At 38.6% G+C, this 16,478-nt stretch overlaps 1 protein-coding gene across 1 annotated transcript in view; it reads left to right on the top strand.

Annotated features, from left to right (window-relative positions):
* LOC124620075 (dynein axonemal heavy chain 1-like) overlaps positions 1-16,478 on the top strand; it is an 804,068-nt gene that overhangs the window by 642,268 nt on the left and 145,322 nt on the right. The window contains exons 43-45 of the mRNA XM_047146741.1: positions 5,861-6,056; positions 7,729-7,922; positions 8,162-8,316. Of these exons, the coding sequence (XP_047002697.1) occupies positions 5,861-6,056; positions 7,729-7,922; positions 8,162-8,316 (545 nt within the window). The remainder of the gene's footprint in view (positions 1-5,860; positions 6,057-7,728; positions 7,923-8,161; positions 8,317-16,478) is intronic.

Here is a 16,478-nt window from a genome sequence, read left to right as displayed (position 1 = left end):
TCCATTTTCCATCTCATTAATCTTTTTCCTCTTCTAAGGCCAGTGTGTGGTCGTCGCAACACTTTCATTTTCTGAGTGGGGATTATTAGCTGCGAACCCAACACCCAACCTGGAGGACAAGGATCTTCCCTTGGGTTTTACTCCTGGGTTTTCTTCCCTAGGTCTATAGAGCCTCTCTTGCCCTATGTGAGACCCAATTTGTCTGGCTCATCTGCCAATGCCTGTCTGTCTTATATGACCTTGCCAGTAGCTATGCTTCTATCAGTGTAGCCCTCAACTTTCGTGGAGCACACATACCCTCCTGGCTGGGACTAAAGGTGTCCTATGGGAGGTTCCCACCATCAGCAGCTTTTCTGAACTGCAGATGAGGGAACTGTGCCTGTAACATATCTTTTGTTCCCGTGAACCCCCTGGTGTCAACATTCCCTAGTCCCTGTCTTCCGGTTGCCTCTTATCTCCATCTCTGCCCCTACTCCAGCCTCAGAAGCACCTTCCATCCCCGTGTCTCACCTGAATAGCACTTTCTCTCTCCCTGCTTCTCTCCCCTCTGCCTTCCCCTAAGCACAGCTCTCCTGATGCTGCATCTATCAGCACACCAGACTGTCCAAACCACACTTCTCGAGACTCCTACAGGGCCACTGAAATACCTTCCCCCAGCTCTATCCTGGTATCTGTCCCCCTCCCTACCTCTAAACCCACACAAACCAAAATTGCTGCTCACTGCAATGGTGCCACAGCACACAGAAATGACAGTGTACATGTGAGTGTGAGTTGTGTATTTATGAATGTGTGTGTGTGTGTGTGTGTGTGTGTGTGTGTGTGTGTGTGTGTGTGTCATCTGATAAAGGACTGTGTCCAAAAGCTGATGCTTTCCCAACAGTCTACTTTTACGTGTGTCTGTCTGCTGCTCAATGCTTCCTGCATGTAGTTAGTAGCAATATATCTATTGGTATAGATAGTATTGATTACAAAGGTAGCTTAAGAGTACTTCTTAAATGTGAATATTTATGGTTAGGTGTCACTGTGATTGTTATGAATAACAACTGGAATTAAAAATTCCTGTAAACAGTCACATTTATTTTATTGTATTTTCCACTGTGTGTTTTGAAGGATTACACCTACATATCACTTGTATTTATATTAGTCAATAAAATATAGATGTACTGTATGTGCAACTTATGCATGCCACTGACACTGTCAGGCAGCAGGAGAGAAAAAAGCTGTTTTAATACAAAGATCAAAGTTCTGTGGATGTTTTGATTATATTGAAATGTAAATACCATTTAGAGTTGTTACCAGGTCTGGTAGGGTATGTAAGGGGTGTGAATACCATCAGATATTGAGCAGTGGCTATGAAGGACATGAAGATCATAAGTTCTCATTCACACAATATTTAACAGTACCTGTCAGAGTTTGGGGCCTCACTGTTGGCTGCCATTTCGCCATCTGATCAAATCATACAATATCCAGAGTTGTGAGGCATTAGGATGTGATAGTGTCTAAAGGCTGAGGATGACACAGTGGTCAGTCAGTACTGTTAAGGTCTTCTGAGATCTGTTAGGATGGAATCTAGTGTTGTTAGTGTCTGATGTTGCTCTTCATGGGAAGGTGACGACAACCATATTTATCATCAAGATTCCAGTCAATCACCTTCGACCACTAAAGGGAAGGAACATGAAATGTGTGCCATGGACACTGCAACCTCTTCACTTCTCAGCATACCATTTGAAAACAAGTAATGGAGTCCATGCAACATTCTATGTCATCCCACCCCATTAGTCAGACGCTAACAGCACCTAGACTTGGGAATTACCATTGCATATGTGGGCTGCATATCACATCACAAATGTCTATGTTTGTAGTAGTGCCATGACCAAGAAGCATGGACTGCTGATGAATGGTGTCACTTCATGCTTGAATTGCTGTTCATTAGTAATCTGAATGACCACCGTCGGTGATTATGCCTGTGACTTACAAAGAGGTCCCATTCTTCCAATGTTTCAGGAGGCATGTTGGTGTTACTTCTGGCTTCATGGTGCAGTGTATGTTTTCAGTTAAAGCTGGTAGTGATTGAAGGAAATCTGACAGCACCAGCATTATGGTGTGGTATGTGGGCTTTCAAATAAGAATGAAATGATGGCCTTCAACTCACAGACTCAGGATTATAATATTAAAAGTTTGGGCTGGTTTTGTTGTCTAGGGGCTGGCATTCATAGTTGCCGCATTACAAGCCAAATTCTGCTGAGTCTACAGTATGCAATATGAATATACACATGAATTGAATGGTCGAAGGTTCCTATCACTCGGCAATTATGAACTTTGAATCTTATATAGAAATTTATAAATGAAAGATTGCAATTAAGTAAATTCTGCAGGTACTGTTTTAACGACTTCAGATGATGGGTACTATAGTAGAAGTACCTTTAACAATGCCCTTTATCACTGTAAAACACTTATTGGTGTCGATGGTCCAGCAATTATATAAAATATAAGTTGAATAGCAGGAAAACAATAGATTCCTACTTCACGTAATTAGTTTTGAACAGCAATATAGCTTGCGAGATATTCACTTCTAAACGCGTACTATGTCTTCACTGCAGAAGCCACAGAAATCTCACAAGTGCACCAGTTGGCACTACAAAATATTTCTATGTCTCACGACCATGCGCAAACTGCTTCACTCTCTCAAGTCCTTCCCGTGACAGTGCGTCCATCGCACTGAACTGTCCAGGATCTCTCGTGTCCTCTCCCATATTCCCCTGTCCCCTCTTGAAATGATGCTCCTCCCCCTCTTCCATACAGTCTCTCCACGTATCTTGTTCGGAACGATCGCTGTGATTGGCTAGAGCACTCCCGCCCTGTCTCCAAGCCAATGCATACTCACAAACATAATGAACCCCAATGAGATTTTCACTCTGCAGCGGGGTGTGCACCGATATGAAACTTCCTGGCAGATTAAAACTGTGTGCCCGACCGAGACTCGAACTCGGGACCTTTGCCTTTCGCGGGCAAGTGCTCTACCAACTGAGCTACCGAAGCACGACTCACGCCCGGTACTCACAGCTTTACTTCTGCCAGTACCTCGTCTCCTACCTTCCAAACTTTACAGAAGCTCTCCTGCGAACCTTGCAGAACTAGCACTCCTGAAAGAAAAGCAGAGTGAAAATCTCATTCTGGAAACATCCCCCAGGCTGTGGCTAAGCCATGTCTCCGCAATATCCTTTCTTTCAGGAGTGCTAGTTCTGCAAGGTTCGCAGGAGACCTTCTGTAAAGTTTGGAAGGTAGGAGATGAGGTACTGGCAGAAGTAAAGCTGTGAGTACCGGGCGTGAGACGTGCTTCGGTAGCTCAGTTGGTAGAGCACTTTCCCGCGAAAGCCAAAGGTCCCGAGTTCGAGTCTCGGTTGGGCACACAGTTTTAATCTGCCAGGAAGTTTCATATCAGCACACACTCCGCTGCAGAGTGAAAATCTCATTCTGGAAACATCCCCCAGGCTGTGGCTAAGCCATGTCTCCACAATATCCTTTCTTTCAGGAGTGCTAGTTCTGCAAGGTTGGCAGGAGAGCTTCTGTAAAGTTTGGAAGGTAGGAGACGAGGTACTGGCAGAAGTAAAGCTGTGAGTACCGGGTGCGAGTCGTGCTTCAGTAGCTCAGTTGGTAGAGCACTTGCCCGCGAAAGGCAAAGGTCCCGAGTTCGAGTCTCGGTCGGGCACACAGTTTTAATCTGCCAGGAAGTTTCATAATGAACCACATTCGAAATACTGTATTTACATTTAAATAACTTGAAATTAAATAAATATTCCTACAGCTGGACCATAAATACGCTCTAACACGCATTATTAAATACATAAACAAATTAAATACACATAAATCAAAGGAATAGAACAGAAGTAAGCCAGTAGCCTAATGTCTCTGTGCTTTCTAAAACACAGTAAATAATGGACCAATATCTTCATGTATAGTATATATCAGATGTAAACAAAGAAATAGATGAATAAATATATTTATAAGCAAGCTGCTATCATTTTTTTCGTGTAACTGTGGAGTACTTATGGCCTGCTGCGATCAATAGTAATTGGCCACTTTGACTTCCAATAACTCATGTACTATTCAAGTTACATGCCTGTAATTTATACCAATTTAGGTTTTCAGTAATAGCTTTCGAAAGACATGTTGATCGACAAAATTGGATAAACTGATTAGATTTTGAAAATTCATTGCTGGGTGTTAGTAGAATAATTTATCATCAGATACTAAAGTTTAAACTAATAAAGATATTGAAAATCTGATTACACCATCAGGATCATCGTGCAAATAATGGTAATGTACATGTCTCTTTTTGAGATATCATGATTCATCTGGCTACTATTAATTTCTTTACAAACTGTGAAATGTCTGCCATTAAGGTTTCACAAAGTCCGCCATTTTGGCACTCCTGGCATGTCTCCTTCATCTACACAGCGTCACCAAGGAATTCCCAGCTGTGCAGTTGGCTGAACCATGTGGTCCGGCCGTTGTGCGGTATCATGTGGTTGCTAACGAGCCACAGCTTGCCGAGCAGCCTGAGCAATGGCTGCCAACTCTGAACTTAAAATATTTCCAGGGCACCACAAATCACCTGTTACCACACAGGTGACTATTGGTTATGATTTCAGGTAAAGGACATATAGATTGAGGGAACTCTGACAGCACAACAGTACGTCACTGACACCCAGCTTCCATATGTGTTACCTCTCTTGAGACAGTATTCTAGTGCTATTTTTCAACAGCACAACTCTTGCTTACATATGGCATGTGTGTCAGTGAAAAAAATGGAAATGAGTATATGGCATCATTGGCCGAGAGGCCCCATCCGGGGAAGTCCAATCATCAAGTACAAGGCTTATTTCAGTCGACGCCACATTGAGTGAGTTGGATGAGGATGAAATGATGATAAGGACAACACAACATCCAGTCCCCAAGCGTAGAAAATTTCCAACCTGGCCGGGAATCGAACTCGGGCCCTCTTGCATGGGAGGCGAGCACAGTACCACCCAACTAAGCAGGTGGACTGTGTCAGTGAACTATCTGCTTGATACTGAGGTATTCCTATGGCTAGCAAGATCCCCAGATTGTGTCAGGAGAGAATACAATGGTTCCATGGTACCTTTACTAAGTGAATCAGAGTGTGCATCCAGGGCAGAACAGTTGTAATGACCGATACATAAGTGGCCTCATATTGCGAAGTTCTTTGTGAATTTTACTCCATATTGTAAGCAGTGAAATAACATCACAATCTCTCTCAACCCGTAAAGTTTCATATCATTGTCTACTCCTTTATGGGTGCTTATCTTTTTTTATCCTCTAGTGTAACATACTATACACTGAACTAACAATGGTGGTGTATAGGAGCTAATAAGTGGAATGAACATATTGAAAAGATGAATATGTAATGCTGGGATAGGATGGGTACTGCTTTGGTCAAACAATGTTTCTAGCAGTAAGACATCCAAGTAGCCTCTTACCAGAGGTATTCATATGCAAATCGTACTGTTTACAATGGCAGAAAGTGGGAGGCCACACTCATGTGTGAACATCTATCTCTCCACTGCAATTTCTCACTATCCTGCAGCAGTTTCCATATTTGTCCATAGTGACAATATTAATTCATTTACATTCACAGTTTGTCAAACTGTTCAACAGAAATTTATGATTATGCAACATTCTGTTGTATTTCATTTAAAGGTAAATGACTTGTTTTATGAGATGGACTATACAAGAGAAACTTGTATCTATGATTTTTTAACCACATATTTAAGTAAATATCTTATTAATATATATTTCTCATGTATTTCTTATGGTGTATGTCATTATTTCATTACAGCAAAAAGTGAAATCAGCAGAAGAGACACAAATTAATATTGATAATACAAGAGCACTGTATATACCTGTTGCAAACCGAGCACAAATACTCTTTTTCTGTGTATCAGATCTGGGCAATATTGATCCCATGTACCAGTATTCATTAGAATGGTTCATCAGCATATTTATTGGGAGCATGACCAATACAGAAGCATCAGGTCAGTAATATATGCAAATTTTCTGCATTTGTGTTCTATACACAAGGATATTTTCTCATGTATATAATGCATATTTGAACTATCAACTGTTTTTATTTAAAAAAAAATATCTGCTGGTTTCAGTCTTGGACCATCTTCACGGATGAGGGTTAAAATGCTTTAAGCCACCGTATTGCATTAGTCATTACCTAAAATATGTAGTCGATGCCATATATGGCACAGCACTTTAAAAGCAAACATACGCATACTAAACATATACAGAGCAGTGCTGAAGAGACACAACTGTACCGCTCTGTATACATTTAGTATTTGTAATCCTGCTTTTAAAGTCCTGTGTCATATATTTATATTCATGGTGTGCGCTACACATTTTAAGTAATGACTAATGAAATATGGTGACGTAAATCATTTTAATCCATGAAGATGGTCCAAGACCAAAACCGGTAGATATTTGGGTTTAAAATAAAAGCATCTGATGTTTCAAATAACCATTTTATACATTTCTTAATGGCTGTAGACAGTCACCTCCCAAAAATGATGTTTTATCAAATGGCATTATTACAATTTTAAAGAAAAATTATAATGATTCTTCTTTCTAAACTGTCCTACATTCTTATTACTATTATTTGATAATCATCAGTAATGTAAAAAGATAAAACAGTCCTCAGTCAGTACTGTTGCTCTGTTGTGCCCAAATGCAGAGTGACACAGTGTATCTTTAAATGCAAAAAATTTAGGTCAGATTTCACCATGACTTTTACTGATATTGATTGAAACTTCAAGTTTACTATTACCAGTTACAAATAAATTGTGACTGCTAACAGTAAACTTACAGTTTCAATTAATTACAAAAGTGTGGCCAAATGTTATTCTTGCATGGTGCTTTCACAGTGTCATAGTTAATTAAAATTAAAAGTTAAATTGGCATTGTAATGATTTTTTATATGCTATTTTGTAATATGGTCAAAAATTATGAACCTGTATATTGTATTTATATTATGAAAAGGAAAGTTGCCACTCACCATATAGCGAAGATACTGAGTCGCAGATAGGTACAACAAAAAGACTCTCACAAATAAAGCTTTCAGCTAGAAAGGCCTTCGTTAAAAGTAGATGACAGATACGCACGCGCGCGCACACACACACACACACACACACACACACACACACACACACACATGACAACAGTCTCAGGCAACTGAACCCAGCCTCAGTTGCCTGAGACTGCAGTCGTGTGTGAGGGTTGCATTTGCATGAGTGCGTGCGTGCGTGCGTGCGTGTGTGTGTGTGTGTGTGTGTGTGTGTGTGTGTGTGTGTATGTCTGTCATCTATTTTTGATGAAGGCCTGATTGGCTGAAAGCTTTATTTGTGACATCCTTTTTGTTGTGCCTCTCTGCGACTCAGCATCTACGCTATGTGGTGAGTGGCAACTTTACTTTTCATAATATAGTTACATTCCATCCTGGTCTTTCCATTATTGTATATTGTATTATTTAGATCTCATTATAAAAGAGAACATTCAGAAATCTTATACCTAAAGCTTGACTATCATGATGTAATAAATCATAGTATGGTTCCTTTTGTCTAAATACCTGTCTCTGGATATCATTATATTTGGAACACGGTTCTTTCTGTGACCATGTCTACAAGCTTGATATTAATTACTTTGCAGCTGACATAAATGAAAGAGTGGAGAATATTAATAATTACTTTACATTTAGTTTATATTCCAATGTCTGCCGAAGTCTATTTGAAAAACACAAGATGCATTTTGCATTTCTTTTATGTGTAAGAATATTGATGGATGAAGAAAGAATAGATCCCACGGAATGGCAATTCTTATTGGCAGGGGGAAACCCTCTACAGGTATGTTTCTGATAGTAATGTGCTAATTGTTATCAAACTTTTAACTGTGCAGTACTTTCATTAAATTTATTGATATATCTTCCCGAACTTGGAAAAACTAGTAATTCCCCATGTGTAGAACTTTTCAATAAGAATAGCACATGTATCAAACATATGATAGCTCTTTTGAGTTTTATTCTTCTTTCTTTTACTAACATTTTACTTGTTATGTTTAAACTTCACACCAATGTTTCAATTAGGAGGTTGAGAATCCTGCCCCAGAATGGTTATCAAGCAAATCTTGGAAAGAAATAATGTCCCTTGAAGCACTTCCAAAATTTAAGCCATTTGTAGATTCATTTGTGTCTCAGTTGGCTGGATACAAAAAGATATTTGATTCATTGGAGCCACACAAGTAAGTAAAAAATTATTTTTTATCTTTTTCAGTTAATAACATGGGTGTACAAAAACAATGAAAATTATTCACATTAAATGGAGATAACAGTGGTAGTAGTATTCTTGGTACAGTTATGTAATTGTATATCCCAGATTTTATTTTTAATGTACATTGTGATCAATCGCTTTGAAATTATTTGGCTGCCTAATATTGTTTGTTTTCAGTTTGGATAATAATAACATTTCCAATGTCACACATCAACAAAGTTTAGAAGACAGCAAATAAGTATTGTAAAATATGATAAATACAAAAGTCCATACACTTTGGTAGAAAGATACTCATTAAGCTTGCTACAGAATAATGTGTCTCCTTAAGGTCCATGTTACAAACTGCCTTTTGTGCTTCATAGAAGTCATAGAAAGCATAGACTATTGGTAGAACACTCTGTTTCTGCAAATACATATGTCAAGATGGCATCAAGTTCGAATAGTCAGTCACAATACTTGACAAGTAAAAGTAAAATTCGCATAAATAAGTGTAGTAAATGTAACTCATATATTGACAAGTGTAATATATATAGTGGAAATGTGTTAAGCATGCTTTATAACATCAAAAGTTATGGAAAAGAGATGTAACAAAATGGTCAAATTAGACAGCATAGCAACAACATCTTACCAGCAAAGTACAATTTCACCTCGAAAAGTCTCAGGACTCTGTTATTGTGCAAAGTGTGTGTGCAAGGGATTATTGTTGTTGTGGTCTTCAGTCCAGAGACTGGTTTGATGCAGCTCTCCATGCTACTCTATCCTGCGCAAGGTTCTTCATCTCCCAGTACCTACTGCAACCTACATCCTTCTGAATCTGTTTAGTGTATTCATCTCTTGGTCTCCCACTGCGATTTCTACCCTCCACGCTGCCCTCCAATACTAAATTGGTGATCCCTTGATGCCTCAGAATGTGCCCTACCAACCGATCCCTTCGTCTAGTCAAGTTGTGCCACAAATTTCTCTTATCTCCAATTCTGTTCAATGCCTCCTCATTAGTTACGTGATCTACCCATCTAACCTTCAACATTCTTCTGTAGCACCATATTTCAAAAGCTTCTATTCTGCTTTTGTCTAAACTATTTATCGTCCTCGTTTCACTTCCATACGTGGCTACACTCCATACAAATACTTTGAGAAATGGCTTCCTGACACATAAATCTGTACTCAATGTTAACAAATTTCTCTTCTTTAGAAATTCTTTCCTTGCCATTGCCAGTCTACATTTTATGTCCTCTCTACTTCGACCATCATCAGTTATTTTGCTCCCCAAATAGCAAAACTCCTTTACTACTTTAAGTGCCTCATTTCCTAATCTAATTCCCTCAGCATCACCCGACTTAATTCAACTACATTCCATTATCCTCATTTTGCTTTTGTAGATGTTCATCATGTATCCTCCTTTCGAGACACTGTCCATTCCATTCGCCTGCTCCTCCAGATCCTTTGCTGTCTCTGACAGAATTACAATGTCATCGGCGAACCTTGAAGTTTTAATTTCTTCTCCATGGATTTTTATTCCTACTCCAAATTTTTCTTTTGTTTCCTTTACTGCTTGCTCGATATAGAGATTGAATAACATCAGGGATAGGCTACAACCCTGTCTCACTCCCTTCCCAACCACTGCTTCCCTTTCATGCCCCTCGACTCTTATAACTGCCATCTGGTTTCTGTACAAATTATAAATAGCCTTTTGCTCCCTATATTTGTCCCCTGCCATCTTCAGAATTTGAAACAGAGTATTTCAGTCAACATATTCAAAAGCTTTCTCTAAGTCTACAAATGCTAGAAACGTAGGCTTGCCTTTCCTTAATCTATTTTCTAAGATAAGTTGTAGGGTCGGTATTTCTTCACATGTTCCAACATTTCTACAGAATCCAAACTGATCTTCCCCGAGGTCGGTTTCTACCAGTTTTTCCATTCGTCTGTAGAGAATTTGTGTTAGTATTTTGCAGCCGTGCCCTATTAAACTGATAGTTCGGTAATTTTCACATCTGTCAACCCCTGCTTTATTATATTCTTTTTGAAGTCTGAGGGCATTTCGCCTGTCTGATACATCTTGCTCACCAGATGGTAGAGTTTTGTCAGGTCTGGCTCTCCCAAGGCTATCAGTAATTCTAATGGAATGTTGTCTACTCCCGGGGCCTTGTTTTGACTTAGGTCTTTCAGTGCTGTGTCAAACTCTTCACGCAGTATCATATCTCCCATTTCATCTTCATCTACATCCTCTTCCATTTCTATAATATTGTCCTCAAGAACATTGCCCTTGTATAGAACCTCTATATACTACTTCCACCTTTCTGCTTTCCCTTCTTTGCTTAGAACTGGGTTTCCATCTGAGCTCTTGATATTCATGCAAGTGGTTCTCTTTTCTCCAAAGGCCTCTTTAATTTTCCTGTAGGCAGTATCTATCTTACCGCTAGTGATACATGCCTCTACATCCTTACATTTATCCTCTAGCCATCCCTGCTTAGCTATTTTGCAGTTCCTGTTGATCTCATTTTTGAAACGTTTGTATTCCTTTTTGCCTGTTTCATTTGCTGCATTTTTGTATTTTCTCCTTTCATCAATTAAATTCAGTATCTCTTCTGTGACCCAAGGATTTCTATTAGCCTCAAAATTTAAGAATGTCTGTCCCTGCACAAGGCATGGCTTTGTTTGCTGTCTTGAGATTTGAGGATGTCATTAGTGAGCTGCTTCCAGTTCTTACTTGGCAGTCACCTGACCCCAAGGGCACTACACTGGTGAATTTCTCCATTATGCCAATGTAGACTGCAGGATTTTCGATTGTGTTCAGTTTGGAAAATTTTCTCTCCATGTTTCCAAAAATCTTGTGGGGGGTTATGAACAAATAACTGATGATTGGAAACCACACTTTGACACTTTCTACATCTAGTGGAGCATCATGAAGAAACCAATACATCAACATCCCAGTCATTGTTGTGTTCTTATTTTGCCCACCACATACACCCGAAAAGAGACATAGTTTGGTGACACCATCCAAATAGGCTTGAAGCAGTTGATGACAAATTGCTGAATCAACCTGGTTTGACCCCTTCACAAACTCATTCTCTGGCCAAACATACGAGGTCACATTTTTTTGTGTCAGTGTTCGTAGAGAAACTTAGGCAAACCATGAAATTATGGAATTACATATGTCTTGAATAACAGGCCGCCTGATTTGAGACTTCTGTAAGAATGAAATTCTTCTGGCAATCGTAACTGGACTGCCTTGCCTTTCTTCTATCTATCTATCATAAAACAGGTTACTTCAAATTCTGTGAGCCGTGAGCTGATGTTTCAAATTTTTCTTTTCAGTTCATTGATTTTCCAAGAAAATCCTACTTTTTGGGTATGAACATGTAGATCATGTGTCAACATAAGTTGCTCTGAAGCCGATACTAAAATTATTGCAGAATAGTGTCCTGTAGTAGTCATACTTATGTCCAAATTGAGACCTTCCTCACAGAAAATTTCTCACACATTATTTTCACGTTTAACTCACTGCTCAAATATTGGTGATGAAGCATTTTTACTCTAGAATAATAACTTTTGATATGCTTGACTTGTTCAATGTGTCTGTCAACTGCAGTTTTCTTATCTTCATGCAGCTTTATTCTTCTGTCACCTCTCCTTTTTCAACAGTTGCAGTTGAGAAATCATCAATTGTACTCTGACAGATTTTGTTGAGTCTCATTTTTTTACCTTCAAAATCTCCATGAAACAGCTCTACAAACCCATATGATTCTAGAAACTCCTTCACATCTTTTTATAAGAACAAAGTTGGTAATTAGTTCCTTTCTTGTCACTTTGTCTCCTCTAAGCTCAATTTTTTGATGAGATGACATGATGACATGCTGTCGAATATAGTTGCTCTGCCAGTCTCGGTTAGTTTCTTCAAAAAATTCTTCAAGGATCTGCTGTACGTCCTGCATAGTGAGTTCCTTACATTTCAACTTGGGTGTTTACAGTTTGGAACCGCAGAAACCCCTTTGGTTGATACCTGAAGATAGATGAACAATTACAGATACTAGTTGTAGTTCAGTGTTTCTATTTTCAAGTACATTGAATCAATGAGAAATGTGTTTGAAAGGAGAATTATATTTTAGATTTGCAGAGATTACCCTGCAATGAAGAGCTTAAGTTATATGGTTAGGTCATTAACTCCAGCAGTATTAAACTTGTAACTTATAAATAATTGAATATTACTATAACATTTATGTTTTCTTTACTTAACATATTCCCTTACTGCAACAATTGAAAATTTTTCTATCTTATCAATTTTTGTGTTTATGATTTTTTTGTAATGCAAAATTATTTTGCCCACTGGAAATAGTTTTGTGTACCTCTAGATATGATTTAAGTTCTCCATCTTCTCTACTGTGTCTGTCTATTCTTTGATCATTAACATGGAATTTGACCTATTTATTAGTGGGTCTTTTCTAGATCTTGTTCAAGTACGAAACTCAACTGGAACAAACTTAAGTTTGATCCCTATAATTCTATCATTCAGGCCCCTTCTGTCACGCCTACATCCACTTGGCTCCTTTACATCTCTGTTGTTCCTTCCAGAACCTGGCTAATCCCTTGTGGGTTGGTTTCTTGGCTTACAATTTCTCATATTGTCTTCTGTTTTTCCCCATATAAATCAAAAAGTCATTAATGTTACTCTTGGGGACTGACAAAAGCAATTCTCTTACAATTTGTGTCTGTTTATTTTCTAATCCTATTGTTATTGCCTCATTTTCTGATTCTTTGTCCAAGTACTTAAGTTTGTTAATCAAATACCAACAGAAACCTTTAATAGTCCCTCTCATGGACTCGTAGCTCTCACTAGCCCAGAATTCACAAGCAGTTTTCTGCTATTCTCCCTTTTTTCTCAAAAATAATTTCCTGCATTATTCTCAAGAATGGGAAGGTCACCCATAAGCATCCTCTCTCCAATAACCTCTTATAAAGGACATTTTCTTCCTGATCACTCCTATTTCTAGGTAACTCACTAAATTCTCTGATAAAGTCAAGGGGGTGCACATTCCACATGGTTCAAAAGCTATGAAACTTTTTACAATTGATAAAGTAAGCTTCATTTGATACAGTAAAAACATTATGATTTACTGTTTTCAATGTTGGTAAATTTTAGATCCATTTACAACTTGATATTGTTCTACAGTTTCATTGAACTCTTCAAGTTTTTATTCAGTAGTTAACAAACGTCTGTTTTCAACTTCATTTCCCACTTTTTCTATTTTATTATTCAGTTCTGCTTTTGTTTTCTCCATTTGTAACTCTAACTCATCCTTATTTTCAGCATTAATTTTCTTTAACTGGCCAGAGGTCATCAGACAAGAACTGACTACTGCTTCCACCCTCTTTTCATAACAATTTACAATCCTATCTTGAGTAGCTTCACATTATTTGCTGTCTGTTTATTCTTACATTTGTTTCGTTAGTTACTTTTCCAACTTATTATCCAAACAAATTTGTACAGAGTCTACCTTTTCGTCCAAATTTTCCAGTTTCTTTAAATTTTACTACCACTTGTATTCATTGCTACTCTTAAACTGCTGATGTCACTTTTGATACATTTAGTTACTTCAGTGAACTCCAGTGAACATTTCAATGTATCTATCTACATAAAATTCGTGTTCTAATTTGCTTTCACTATTATTAACGTTTGAAAGTTCTGTGGGTGATGCCCGAGACTTTTCTTTGGTAACTTGACTAGCATTTACTACATCATAGCAAGTTATATCTGACTTGGACCTAAACTCACTGTCTTCTCCAGATTTTAGTTCTTGTTCCCATACTGTCTTCGCAAGATTTACTTTTAGCCAGTGCTCTCTCTCCCTTAATGTCTACCTCACGTCCAACAGCATGAAGCACACTGTCTTTTTCATTACATCACTCATTTTGACAAAATAGTGAATAACATTTAGTAGCAGGAACACCTTATATTAATTATTTCTAACAGAAGTTGCTGCAGCTGTCTTGCCTGCTGTCATCCGCTCACTGATCCTTTTCATATTCCTGTGTCAGGTTGCAAAGTTTATAGCTGAGCTTCCCTCTGGTTCTTCACTGACCACGTCTCACCAAACAAAATGTCAGTCCCCTTTGCCTCTCATTGGTTGATGAAGTTTCACCCAAGATCCATTTATTTTTTATTTATACAGCATCCTAGTTACTTATGTCTCTTTCATTAATATTATGTGTGCTGTTCTATTTACTGTCCACACAGTAACAATGGAAAATCCGGGATGGAATAATGACAGTATTTGGAAAGGATAGATCTCTACTGACCATACAGTGAAGATGTTGAGTCACAGACAGGCACAACAACAAAAAATTCTAAACAAGTAAGCTTTCAGTCAAAAGGCCTTGTTCTGAATTAGTCAACATACACACAGACACATTCATGCAAATGCAACTCTGACTGCTGGACACGGCAGCCGGAGATGGTCATGCAAATGTGAGTTACATTTGTGTGTGTGTGTGTGTGTGTGTGTGTGTGTGTGTGTGTGTGTGATTCAGAAGAAGGCCTTTTGGCCAGAAAGCTCATTTGTTTAACTGACTTTTTGTTGTGCCTGTCTATGACTCATCATCTCCACTATAAGGTGAGTAGCAGTCTATCTTTTTCATAATATTGTCTTCTTTTGCCTCCTTACACTTTACTCCTACAGTGCCACTTGAAATCTTTATTTATGCATGGTTCCTTCTCAGTGCACTTTTATCATCAGTTTCTAGGTTTCCAGTCTACTTTAACCTCAACACTCTGCTGCGAAGTGAAAATCTCATTCTGGAAACATCCCCCAGGCTGTGGCTAAGCCATGTCTCCGCAGTATCCTTTCTTTCAGGAGTGCTAGTTCTGCAAGGTTCGCAGAAGAGCTTCTGTAAAGTTTGGAAGGTAGGAGATGAGATACTGGCAGAAGTAAAGCTGTGAGTACTGGGCGTGAGTCGTGCTTCGGTAGCTCAGATGGTAGAGCACTTGCCCGCAAAAGGCAAAGGTCCCGAGTTCGAGTCTCGGTCCGCACACAGTTTTAATCTGCCAGGAAGTTTCATATCAGCACACACTCTGCTGCAGAGTGAAAATCTCATTCTGGAAACATCCCCCAGGCTGTGGCTAAGCCATGTCTCCGCAGTATCCTTTCTTTCAGGAGTGATAGTTCTACAAGGTTCGCAGAAGAGCTTCTGTAAAGTTTGGATGGTAGGAAACGAGATACTGGCAGAAGTAAAGCTGTGAGTACCGGGCGTGAGTTGTGCTTTGGTAGCTCAGATGGTAGAACACTTGCCCGCGAAAGGCAAAGGTCCCGAGTTCGAGTCTCGGTCGGGCACACAGTTTTAATCTGCCAGGAAGTTTCATATCAGCGCCCACACTGCTGCCGAGTGAAAATCTCATTCTGGATATGGAGGTAGATTTTATTGTTATAATGAGAGCCAAGGTAAGAAAGGTTATAATGAAGTGTGTGTCTTTCTGTACCATTACATTGAGAACTTTGTCCCCACAAGAGAACTCAACTTGTTCAACATGCATGTGGTGGCCAGAATTGCAATCATACGGCTGTAATAATGTTATTTTTCTTAAAAGGTAATGGCAAATTTGATAAACTCTACCACTGTTTACTCATTGGAGGGCACTCTTATCCACCATCTGACTGCAACTTAGGTGTGATGAAAAGGAAGTTAAAAATTTGTGACCTAATACTTATTCCAGATACGTGTATGTCACTTATCACCTAATTTAGTCACCTTAGTCGTTTTGAAGTTTATGCAGTAAAAACAAGAGAAATAGGTACCCTTTTATATAAAAAGGTTATCATCTCTAAAATGGCAAGAGGCACAGGATAAAGAATAATTTACTCCTTCTAACATTCTGTACTATTCGTACAGTTTAAAAAAAATGCAAGTGGTTCCTAGGCCCTATATCAAAGGACACTTAAGTCATTTCCTTTAGGTCAGTGAAAGTTCTCATGAAAAAGAAGTAAGAAGATGATATTGAGAAACTACTGAAGTATATTACACATTGATAGCATCAAATATTTATAATAAGCTTAAAACATATCCTATAACAGAAATGGGTAAAGATGACTGAAAAGTGACTGGAACCAGTTATTTTTTTTTTTTTTTTTTTTTTGTAACATG

The sequence above is a fragment of the Schistocerca americana genome, chromosome 6 (assembly GCF_021461395.2).
Source record: "Schistocerca americana isolate TAMUIC-IGC-003095 chromosome 6, iqSchAmer2.1, whole genome shotgun sequence".
Taxonomy (NCBI): Eukaryota; Metazoa; Arthropoda; class Insecta; order Orthoptera; family Acrididae; genus Schistocerca; species Schistocerca americana.
This window is presented reverse-complemented; position numbering and strand designations above follow the sequence as displayed.